We start from the raw sequence: 12,237 nt of genomic DNA, 5'->3' as shown, positions 1-12,237 counted from the left end.
GAGAGTCCCAATAGGGGACCCAAGGAGATTTGGATTAAAACAAACTGCACAAACTGTACAAAGGTTAAAAACAATTAAACAAAAGCACATTTTAACATTTAAGGCACCTAAAATGATATTGATGAGAATGTTAATATCAGTACAAAACACAACAACTAAGCCTTTCTGCAACAGACTGCCAAGACTCAAAGATCTTTGTCAACACAAAGGTAGAAAAAGAGGGGACCAATCATGGAACAGAAGTCCATGGCATGAGAGCAGCCACCAAGGAGGCTGCCTTGGTGAAATCAAGGGCCCTTCCAGACAGGGCCAATATCGCACCTCAGAATAGTTCACCTTGCTATAGACACTCAGTCCGACACAGAAGAAAGTATTTTGAAGTTTTATTGAGCAAAAGCAAATATATATCAAGCAAGCAATTGAAAGGTTTTTCAAAGTTGCAATAAAAGAGTCAATAGGAATCCAATTAGTTCATAAGCCATAAAAATCCATTAGTCCATAAGCCATAGCAATCCAATAATCCATAGGTCAAAACAGTAGACAATAGATCCCAAAGAACAAAGGCCCAAAGGTTACAAAGATCCAGAAAACTTCTCTTAGGCATGAAGCATGAACATCCACACAGGGGAAGCGAGAATTTGCTTTGACGAAGATCTATCTGCAAACACACACTTTTAAAAGCACCCCAGAAAAGCATTTCTCTTCTCTGAAGAGGCCTCTCTCTTTCCCGCCAGCCTCACACTCCTACGGAGCTGAACTCCTTTCCATAACAACCGGTCCACCCTAGATAATTCAAGGTCTTCATTATCTTGCACCTGAACCAGGACTTGAGACATTTCTTGCTCATTAATTCCCATGGGAATGTCATCCTGGCTGTTATCTATGGCTTCTGGGGTCAACAGTTCATTCCTTTCAAACTGCAATTCTCGAGCCTCTGAATCAGCCTGTATTCCCATGCCATCTTCCTGCAGCCCATCTTCTGACTCAACTGGCTCTTGTATCTGAAACCCAGAATCCCCTTCTTCATCCTCACTTTGGCTATACTGTGGCTGAGTGACAACAGCCAAATCCCAGGAGGAACTGGGATATTCAAACCCAGTTCCTCCATGGATTCAGGCTCTACATCAGTTCCAAACTCTCTGCTTTTGCTGAGGTGGTGGCTACATGCCCTCCAGAGTCTACCAGAGGTTGACCTGAGAGGGCATTCAGCTAGCCCCCAGCCCCTCCCCCAATTTCCTACCAAAACTTATCTGAGGGGCCTGGCTGCATGCTCTGGCCCTTGGTGAAAGCTCCTGATGTGTCTGTATATATATATATATATATATATATATATATATATATATATATACCCCTCCCCTCTCCAAACCTCTTGACATGTCATTTTGACATGTTAGAAGATTTCTATGAGGGCCTTAAGCATGCAGCAAAGACCCTACAATAAGTTTTGGGGAAAAACTGGGAGCTAGGAGGAGAGGGTGGGGTACCATCCTGCTCCTTTGGGCTCTTAGAGTCCATAATACTGGGATGGCAATGGGGATTGATCCCCAGGATTGCGGAACACATTCCTGAGAGTTAAACCCCACAGGCCCACGCCTTTCAGTAAGGTTTGGGTCTTTCCAGGTGTTTTATTAATCTGAACTAAACTGGGGGCCCTTCCACACAGTCATATAACCCAGCATATCAAGGCAGAATTTCCCACAATATTTGCTTTGAACTGGGTTATATGAGTCAACACTGCCATATATTCCAGTTCAGAGCAGATAATATAGGATTTTCTTCAGCTGTGTGGAAAGGGCCTGGGAAATCCCAGTTTACTCCAGATTAATCCGGGTTAATCTGAGGCATTATTTGGACACCTCAGGTTAACCTGTGGACCTGTGTGGAAGGGCCCCTAGTTTAATCTGGAGTAATCCGCGTTTACCTAAAACGCGGGATTTGGGCCTGTATGGAAGGGCCCCAAGAGAAAACCTGCCTCTGAGGATCCTAAAACTCAGATTGGCTCATACAGGATGAGAACAGTCTTTCAATTATCTTGCCCCCAAGTAAAAAATCATATTCAGTGAAGAAACAATTTCTCAGAATGAGCTATAATATCTGGAAGAGAGGAAGGATGGGGTCTTCTATTATTGGCAGGATAGAGTCATAGAACTGTAGAGCAGATGAGACTACAAAGGTGATCCAGTCCAACCCCATTCTGCTATGCAGAACACACACAATCAAAACTGTTCTGAAAAATGACTATCCGGTCTCTGTTTATCTAAGTTACATGTGTCAAATATAAAGTCCATGGACCAAATCCGGATCACCACATCATTTTATGTGGCCTGCAAGGCTTTCAATTCCAGGGTAACGTAGTTATATTTATACTGTCTTACAATTACAAATGGCTCTTTGAAGGCAACCACAAGGCTAATGTGGCCTTTAGTGAAAATGAGTTTGACACCCTTGATCTAAGAGAAAGGAAGGAAATGACTGTGTGGAAAAAAAGAAATCCATTTCAAGAAGGCCATTCTATGGGTAAGGAAGTCAAAGAACAGACACATCAAAGATGAGCAGATTTCAGAGGTCACCCTTCAAGATGGCATGTTGAGCAAAGGAACAGATCTGTGTCAGGAGGTTGGACGGTTTTGTTGTATAAACTCCACTGCTATGAAAGAGATGCCTGTTCATTTTATATTAGCAAAAACAGACTACTCAACAGATTGTCCCCATCTTAGTGTTCATGGGACAAGGAGTGTGTACACAAAGGCAATTTAGATTAGCTAAATAAGATGACGTATACTGGAGCTAGTCTAAGCAGTAGGAATGTGCAAAATTTTCAGAAGTGTTGTAAGTAGTAAGACAATTTGTTAGATTTGTACATCTGAAGCTTTATCTGACAGGTGGGCATGGTCCATACCAAAAACTATAGAATCAAAACTTATACAATACATTCAGCTGTAAATAAGAGAAGGCTCCCTCCCAAAGTCAGCTTCATTTTCATGGCAAGAAAGCAAAGCAAAGCCAAAAAGCCAAGCCATCTGTAAATTAATGGCCTCTTGCCTTTAGGAGAGGGAAAAGAGAGAGAAAGCAGAGTTCCCTGGGAAGAAGCACAGAATTCTGGGAAATGTAGTTTGGGAAGGCGAAGAGCCCTATGCCAGATCATTCAAAAGGCTCTGCCCTAAACTACATTTCCCAGAATGCATCAGCATTAGAAAGCCTTAATCAGGATAGGTAAGAGTTTTGTCCCGCCGTAGCCAGCCAGAGTTCCAATACATTCTACACTATGATTTTTGTTCCTGGGTTATAAATTTCATTTTCTAATTGGTTCTATAATAAAAACATGGAGAAAGTTTATTAAACTGCAAAAACGTTTTCTTTGCAGGAGGGACATTGTGCTATAGCGCAATAGTTTTTCAATGACTATCTCATCATCGGGTCTCAACCAATTTAACATAGTTTATGCCACACAAAGTTTCTGGAGTAGAACAACTATTTTCAAAGTAAGGACTACATCATTAAACAGGAAATAATACTTTCAAACTAGGAACATATTTTCTTTATTATTAAAAAAATTTGTTTATAAAAAAATTGAAAATTCCCCAAATATCCATGGATAAGTGAAATGTTCTGAAATTTGGTGGGCTAACAGTGGTAAATGTGTTCTACCATTGCAGCAGGTTTCACCCCAATAGCTGTAACAATGAGGATGAAAGGAGCCCCAGAAGTCCCCTCTGGGTGCACAATTATATAACGAAAGAGTAGCAGAATTTCGCTACTCTTGTTATAGTAATTAATTTTTCACTAATGATACTTTGGAAACAATTTAGAAACGAAGTGCCACCCCCCCCCCCCCAATTTTGTAATGAAATATTTTACTTATCTATCGCACATGCCTACTAAGCAGGTCTCTTCAGCCAGAGCTCTTTCCAAGCCAAATGCAATGTGCATTTTCCAGCTCTTCTCTTCCCTATCCCCCAAATCCAAGTTGTCCTTCTCAGATGTGGGTGAGCCATATGCAACCACTAAGGCAGCTTTCCACAGTCTGGGGCTTTCCTAATCTGTTTTGACTTGAATACCAATTGCTCACATTAGCTGAGGCTGATGGGGGTACCACTCCAAAATATCTGAAGGGCAACAGGATGGAATAGGCTAATTCATTTGATTCCCTCTCCATCTGTTGTAGGGCAGAAGATGGAGGCAGATGCTATTGTAGATTCAAATAGCCCATCTTGCAACATTATTTTTAATTTTTCTCTGAGCAGTGAGGCTGGAGCACACAAGAATCCACGAAGGACTAATTAATGTTCTAAAGAGCCACTTGTTTTTCTAAACCATTTACAAAAGCCATGAGAAAGGAATGGTCCTCTAGAAACGGGAAGCAAATGGATTTTTCGCCTACTCTCTGCTCCACAAATGTAAGCGATGAGAGGACAGTTGTTGGTCAATGAACCTTGTCTTGAGAGGCAAGGAGCTGAGATGACGCAATTGTTGTTTTCTATAAACCCACACAAATTACTGAATTTAGCAAAAACTACTTAACTTCAAAACAAACAGGGAGCAAACCGCCTGTAATAAGGGACCTTTAAAGGGAAGCTCAAGGAGAGGCAGCAGATGTGATTTGCCTCTTCAAACAGCCCAGAGTTGTTTGTGCAATGCATGCCTCCTGCTACAATATATTATGTGGTTGTTGTTTTATTCATTTATATCCTGCCTTTTCTCCAGTAATGGAACATGAAGCAGCTTACAAATTAATAACCACAGGACAGATGAAAACAATCTAAAATCATCACTATATTATTTATCTATGTCATTTAAGAACTAATTAAATAATCTGTGGGCTCATGGACAGTGTAGAATCAATGCAGGTGGAAGGGTTTACAATTGTTGCTTATGGGCAGAATCTCAGCTGTAAATAAGAATGTATTACCTAAGATGCTGTTTTTGTTACAAACTTTACCAGTTTCAACAAATGACATTTCATTTAAACAATTTACTTTGAGTAATGATTTGACAGAAAACATTAATAAGATGGTTTATATGTGGTACTTGATTCCTGGGAGGCTTTCCCAAATGTATAAAGGTAATTCTAGCAAATCTTGTAAATGTGAGGAAAATGTTGAGATATTTTGTCATATGTGGTGATCTGGCAAAAGGACCCAGAAATACTGGACAAACACATATGATGCTAGAAGAAATAGTAAATGCTAGAATCACAATGAGTTTTACTTGTTGGGGATGCTGGATTATCACCTGGGAAGGAAACATGGAAGATTACTTGGTTGCTGTGAGTTTTCCGGGCTGTATGGCCATGTTCCAAAAGCATTCTCTCCTGACATTTCACCCACACTTATGGCAGGCATCCTTGGAGGTTGAGGAGTCTGTTGGAAACTAGGCAAGTGAGGTTTATATATCTGTGGGAGGTCCTGATTCTGGCCATGAAAGCCTTCAAAACATGGACAATTACTGCTATACATGATCACTGCAGTAACAATAATCTATGGCTAGAGATGGAAAGAGCCAGCTATCTCAACACAAGAAGAATGGCTAACGAAAATTTGTGAATTAGCTGAAAGGGACAAACTGATGCTTGACGCCGATCAAGAAGAAATCCTTGACTAAGAAAGAGTGGGACTAATTCAACAATTTCACAGCAAAATTGGGACAAACTTCAATGATCAGTTTTCTGATTTAGAATAGTTATTAAAAGTAGGGATCCTCCGGTGGCTCAGTGTGTTAAAGCGCTGAGCTGCTGAACTTGCAGACCGAAAGGTCCCAGGTTCAAATCCAGGGAGCAGAGTGAGCGCTTGCTGTTAGCTCCAGCTTCTGCCAACCTAGCAGTTCGAAAACATGCAAATGTGAGTAGATCAATGGAGATGAGCACCAACCCCCAGTCGGACAGACTGGACTTAACATCAGGGGAAACCTTTACCTTTACTTTATTAAAAGTAGAAGGGTGGATGTATATGAATATCCAAAGAGAGCAGAAGATAAGTAAAAATAAACAAGCAATGAGTATGAGGTTTGTAGATTAGTTCTAGTGGTTACATGTTTAGAATGTGTTTAATGGTGTGTGTTTATCTAGGTTAGGATTAATGTCCTAGATATAATTATGTTCATTATATTTTCTGTTTTCTTGATATTGTTTTTTATTTTCTTTATCTTATTCTTTTGCATTTCTTTTTGTACTTCTATATTTCTGTACTTCTGATTAAAAACAATGTTAAAAAAAGAGGCAAGGCTTCTAAATAGCTATCCCTTTGGTGATTTGTTTTTTCCCAACTGGTTTTTTTCTTGTGGGATAAAAATGAACTTTCCTTTTTGAAACAGAGCCACACTATGTATTTCATTTTTAAAAATTCAAGTAGATCTATATTTACAAAGTTGTGCTTTGGAGTGCCTCCACATCTTATAAATATGCTGATGAATCCCCATTCTTTCATCTGCTTCCCTCTCTTGGGCTTCTCAACAGGGCAAAGACAGGTGGCTGGACGACAAGTCTGGGGAGAAAAGCACCTTCATCTTCCAGTTTAACCTTTCAGTGGGAATTCTTCACTTGCAGTCTGCAGAACCGCATGCTTCTTTCAAGTTATGAGTGCTTTTAATGGTCAAGCAAATTAGTCCCATAAGAATGAGAAACAAAAGGTCAAGAGACGTGGGGACTTCAACTGCTTTTGAAAAGATGAATGAACTATCCAATTTGAAAACTAAACACAATAGTTTCTCAGCATTTTTTCTTCATATGCCAGTTCTTCAGATTCCATGCTTATTGAGTGTGGTTTGCACATAGCTTTCACTAATCCTGTAGTCCAAGTGTCTGCAAACACACAGCCTAAGGGTGTTTATGCAGCCTTCAAACTCCTCTGTGAAATACACCTGTATACCCTTGTATTAGGGCAGAGGGGGAGCAGTTCAGGATCTTCTCAGGCCCCGAGCTTTCTAGGTCAGTTTGTCAGAATGTTTTTCACCTGCATCTATGGCATTTATGGCATCTATGGCAGGCATCCTCAAAGGTTTGTTGTCATTGCTAGGTGCCTTATCATGACCCTATCGCACTTGTCTTTGCACAATTTCTTCAAAGGGATTTTGCCACTACCTTTCTTGGATGCTGAGAAAGTGTGACTTACCCAAGGTCATCCAATGGTTTCTATGACTAAGTGGCAACTGGATTCTTGGCCTCTGCAGCTCTAGTCCAATCTTCAAAATCTACACTGCTCTGGTACAACTGATACAAAATTTGGTAGAGATTTGAACCTATTTCACTGGACGTTTCATGCCTGTACAAGCTTCCAGTGCATATGGTCCAGTCCAAAGGTTCGATCTATAAGTGCTACATGGATTGAGACTTTGGTATTGATGAAATGCATCCTTTATTAGTCTACCTGTGCAATAGGATTATCACCAGAGGCTCTTTTTTGCATCCTCAAGCTCTGAATTTCAGGGGTTAAGTCACTAAGAAAGAATCTACTTCGGTAGTTCAGGGCCCCATTATGGAAAGTTCATCAGATGGCAACACTGCCCTATTTTCTACCACAGAATAGCCTTTTTTTCCTTTTCCTTTTTGCTTCATTCAGGTTGAAAATATATCTCTTTTAGTTGCTCTGACATTTTAGTGGTTTTAGTATCTCTATTAAAGAGATATAGGGAAATGTGCAACTTTTGTTATTTTCAACATTAGGTTTTTTTTTATAAAAAAGCTCAAGTTGGCAACAGTAATCCATGCAACAGTCACCACTAGGCTGGATTATTGTAATGCCTTATATGCCGGCCTTCCGAAGACAAAAACCCAGAAAATCCGAATGGTCCAAAATACGGTGGCCAGACTGCTAGCGGGATCATCTATAAGATCCCATATTACACCGATTCTGAAACAACTGCATTGGCTACCAATAGAACATCGGATCTCTTACAAGATATTGATCCTGACATTTAGAGCTCGAAATGGCCAAGGACCATTATATCTTAGGGACCGCCTTATTCCTTTCTTCCATCAGTGGTCACCTCGATCCTCCCAGGAAAATCTCCTATACGTACTGGGCCCTAGGGAGGTACACCTGGAAGCTACAAGGCGTAGAGCCTTTTCGATCTATGCTCCAATTCTGTGGAACTCATTGCCTCCATATGTTAGAGCAATGTCAGGGTTGCGACCTTTTGTAAAAGCGCTCAAGACTTGGCTGTTTGGTTGTGCATTTAAGTAAATCAGATCACTATCACTGACATAAATCAGAATAACTAATAAATTGGTTCTACTACCATGCAATAGCATATTCCATTTTGTGTTCATGATTTGTTTTGTCATGTGTTCATATACAAGTTGGTCTTTCCAATCAAGATGAGAATGAAAAAAATACTTCCGTCTTAAAGAAGCAATGTGGAGTCCTCAAAGCCTTCAAACAATCCCCCCCCCCCCCCCCATCCTTATTCTGTTGTTTTTGCCTTTGTTGTTGCTGTGTCTGTTAAAGTCCTTTCTGGCTTATCACAAACCTAGGACAAGTTTATCATAGGCGTTTGTTCAGTGGGGTTTGCCATTGCCTACCTCTGAGGCTGAAAGAGTGTGATATCTCTAACATCACCCAGTCAGTTTCCTTGATCAGAATCAAATGGCGTAACCTACATTTTGAAGGTTGGTATGCTTTCATGTGATTCACTTGCTTTCTGTCCTGGATTATGCACATTTCACTGCATCAGGGTGAATTTCTGCCTCTTCAAATTGAACTTATTGCTATTGCTTCTGCACTTTCCAGGTCTGATTTTTTAATATATATTATAGTAAGTCATTTGTTATATCATGCTTTCTAGGTTTTTGTTATTACAACGAGAATAGAGTGGTGCAACAGTGCCAATAATAATATGACACTGTTGGTATCTGGTGACAGAAGTATGAACCATCAACATCAACAACAGAAGTATCACTGTTAACAAAGACATATGTCATCTCCTGAGAAATATCATATTTAAACTTATAACACTAAGGTGACTCTGTGGGTCATACTGGATTGGCACAACAGCTATTATGCACCATTAAGTCCAGTGAACGCCTCTCATGAAACTGAGCCATATGTTTGCAAGCTGACTGATTTGTTTTTTGATTTATTGATATCTAAATAAACATACAGCCTCATCACATTAGAGCATGGATCCACTTTAAATCAGGTTTCTGCCTCCTGCAGTGAGGCCCAGGACCTGCCTGGCTGAGCAGTTTAAAGGCCCTCCTTAAACAACAAGCCCCAGAATCCTGCAGGAAGCAGAAACTGGATTTAAAGTGGATCCATGGTATGTGATGAGGTCCATACACAACACTACATCCCAGCCTGGAGATGCAGATTGACAAAATCAACACCATCCATAGTAAAACTCCCACTTAGCAACAGGTCTGATTTCTAGTTTATCCGTGACAAAGGATTAATTATTTGTTCTCAATGTTTAAAAACCCATAAAATTGCAAGGTCTGTAAATTGGGGTTATCATGTTATCTGAATAAGGCAACTACCAATAAAGTGGTGTCAGGTTTTTAGCTTAACCAGAATCTGAGAACAGATATCTAACAGATATACGTATATTCTTCAGCGTGATTAACCAGTGGTCTGGTTAAGCAACAAAATAAAATGGCAAATATGCGTTCTGCACACATTTCTGATGTTTTGAAAATACAATCACTTTTCTGGGTTTCTGTGAAGGTTTTTGTGGGGAATGTGACATTTTAAAATATCTAATATTTCTAATTTTCCCCCTTTGAAGCCTTGCATATAACTTAGGGTGGTCCCGACAACGGGAGCGGGGAAAAGTGAAATGTGAAATGGGGAAAGTGAAAAGTGAAATGGGGAAATCGTAGTAATTTCAAACTTACAAGTGGGTAACACTTAAAAGCAGACCAGTGTTAAAAATAATAAATCAAAATCGTATTGCCTTTACAACGGAGAAAAGCGGAGTTGTGAGAGAGATCACAAGGCAGAGAGTACCTGCCATCCAAAGAATTATAGCTCAAGTAGTTATATATTACTCAAATTGCTGCCAAACAATACTATTTGTGAGTGTGGTACACCACTCATGTGCACAGCACTTAAAGGAATGCTTATATTTTACAACAGATTTTTCTTAAAACAGCATGGTTTCTTACCTGCTTGATCAAAAGCAGCATTGTGATAGTAAGGACTTGTTGACGGCAAGCCCCAGATAACTTCTCCATGATGCAGAACAATGCTTCACATCCAGTGTAATCCAGAGTAGCAAACTTGTACACTCAGACCAGCCAATTCAGTTCACAGCTTTGCTCTTCTTCAAAAACCTTGGCTGCACCCACTCTGCTCTGCTCCGCTTTCAAATGTATGCTGTCTATTAACTAGAACATTTCCTGCATCTCAGGGAGAGCACAGCAGAGTAGATCAGCTGCAACCTGCAGAATTCTTAGAATCAGGTTTCTCTTTGCTGCTTCTGTGCCCAAAGCAAAAAGAAAAAAAGAAAAGGCCAGGGAGAATGTATTGTAAATTTTTACCAGCACATCTGCTTTGTGTTGCTGAACCTCTTAGCCAATGAGGAGCAAGGAAAGCATCGCGAAGGCTCTCAGGATTGGAGTTTTGTTCTGGCTGGCCACTGACATGGAAGGGACTGGTGTCACCAGGAAACTTTATCTGGAAGAGAATTGCTAAAAGGGTAACAGCAGAAGCCAAGAGAGCATGGAAAGAAAGCCTGTTTCTGGAGGAATCTGACAGATCGAGGCCGCTCCTTGGGCAGCTGCCAATGCTCAGGCAGCTAAGCAATATTCATTTGGTTCGCCCTTCCCCTAGGTGACTGGATAGTGACTTGAAATATGTCAGCAATAGAGAAAAAGAGGAAATTAAGCTCTCCCATTCCCGGCCTCCCCTTTGGGGATGAAGGAGATAAATATGGGAGTAAATCAGCTAGACTTGCTGACTTTCTTGCATGCAGCCATGCTAGTAATATAGGGACATATTTCTATGCTCAAGCAACTGGATTCTTTACAACTGGCTCCTGTCCAAGTCATTCCAGTGGAGATCAAACATCCTGGTTCAAAGAACTGATTGCAGTAGGAAAACATTATGATGTGCATTAGGCAGAAAGTAGGTGAGGTTTGTAGCTGTACAGTTATCTACACACAATACATCCTGGAGAGAAGTAACAAAAGAAAGGATCTGAGTTCATGATGGATATACCTGTGTGGAAAATGTGGCCTGCTTGTCATGTTGCATGTGGGATTCTTTAGCCTTCTGCATGTAAAATTCATAAATTCACAAAGATAGGGTTCTGGCGTGGGCTGGTCCATGAGGCCACAAAGAGTCAGAAGCGACTGAATGAATAAAAAACAACAGGGTTCCTTGGTATGAACAAAAAGCTGCAGTTCAACCTTACAATTATTATTTATTTCTCAGAAGCACAATAATTCTCTGTAATGGGTGCTCCTCTGTGGCTCCAGCAAGACTTAGCTGCTTACAGATGCAGGATTCAGTTGTGCTGGAACCACCATTGGCAACAATATTCTGCTAGTGCAATAGAGAAGCCACCCACTTGCAAGTATTCATTGTTAACAGGAGTTCGTGCTGTGCTGTGCTGTGTGCAGTCATTCACTGACTGCTTTTCCCTGGAACTGGCCATGCAAGGAAGGGATTCTGAGAATGTTAATCACCAAAAGAAATATTTTCAAGCTTTGGGCATCCTCATGTTAACAGGTCTCCAGCACAAGAGGATTATATCCCTTCTTTATTCATGAACCTTATTTCTGATCAAAAGTATTTGTTTGGTATAACATTAACATTGTATGACATGAATAAAGAAATAGGACATGCACTCCCATGATAAGTTTTAGGCTATTTTTATGCTGTTCCATTTTGTGAGTTTACCAGTGAGAGGGATAACACATTTGGCTTAGTTGGGCAGGACTGCGTTGAGAATCCATCAAAGAAGTAACATTTTCAAGCTGTGGGAAAAGACTACAAGCAGTAGACTAGCTCTGGATCAGCCATCTGAATTGCAACCAGCATTAGGGAGATAATTTTTTCAGTGCTAAGCACAAAATCCCATTCTTATATTTGATCTATAATCAGGAACAAAAACAATGAAAAGCCATTTAAGCTTTAAATTTTACATTGCTTGTTATCTTTGAATTTTATGTTAAAGGTATTTAAAGATCAGAATATTTAAACCAAGACTATTTAGAAACTGGAGACTACTGGCTTTCCCAGCCCAGTATAATATGTGTTTACTTTCTGGCAAATATGCATAGAATCAAATTCTACTTAGCAT

General features: G+C 40.2%; 1 protein-coding gene across 1 annotated transcript in view; it reads right to left on the bottom strand.

Moving 5' to 3' along the window:
• Positions 1-10,662, bottom strand: part of glp2r (glucagon like peptide 2 receptor) — a 48,852-nt gene extending 38,190 nt beyond the window's left edge. The window contains exon 1 of the mRNA XM_003217177.4: positions 10,097-10,662. Within this exon, the coding sequence (XP_003217225.2) occupies positions 10,097-10,165 (69 nt within the window). The 5' untranslated portion in view covers positions 10,166-10,662. The remainder of the gene's footprint in view (positions 1-10,096) is intronic.
• Between the last annotated feature and the right edge of the window lie 1,575 nt (positions 10,663-12,237).

This window comes from Anolis carolinensis, chromosome 2, assembly GCF_035594765.1.
Source record: "Anolis carolinensis isolate JA03-04 chromosome 2, rAnoCar3.1.pri, whole genome shotgun sequence".
Taxonomy (NCBI): domain Eukaryota; kingdom Metazoa; phylum Chordata; class Lepidosauria; order Squamata; family Dactyloidae; genus Anolis; species Anolis carolinensis.
This window is presented reverse-complemented; position numbering and strand designations above follow the sequence as displayed.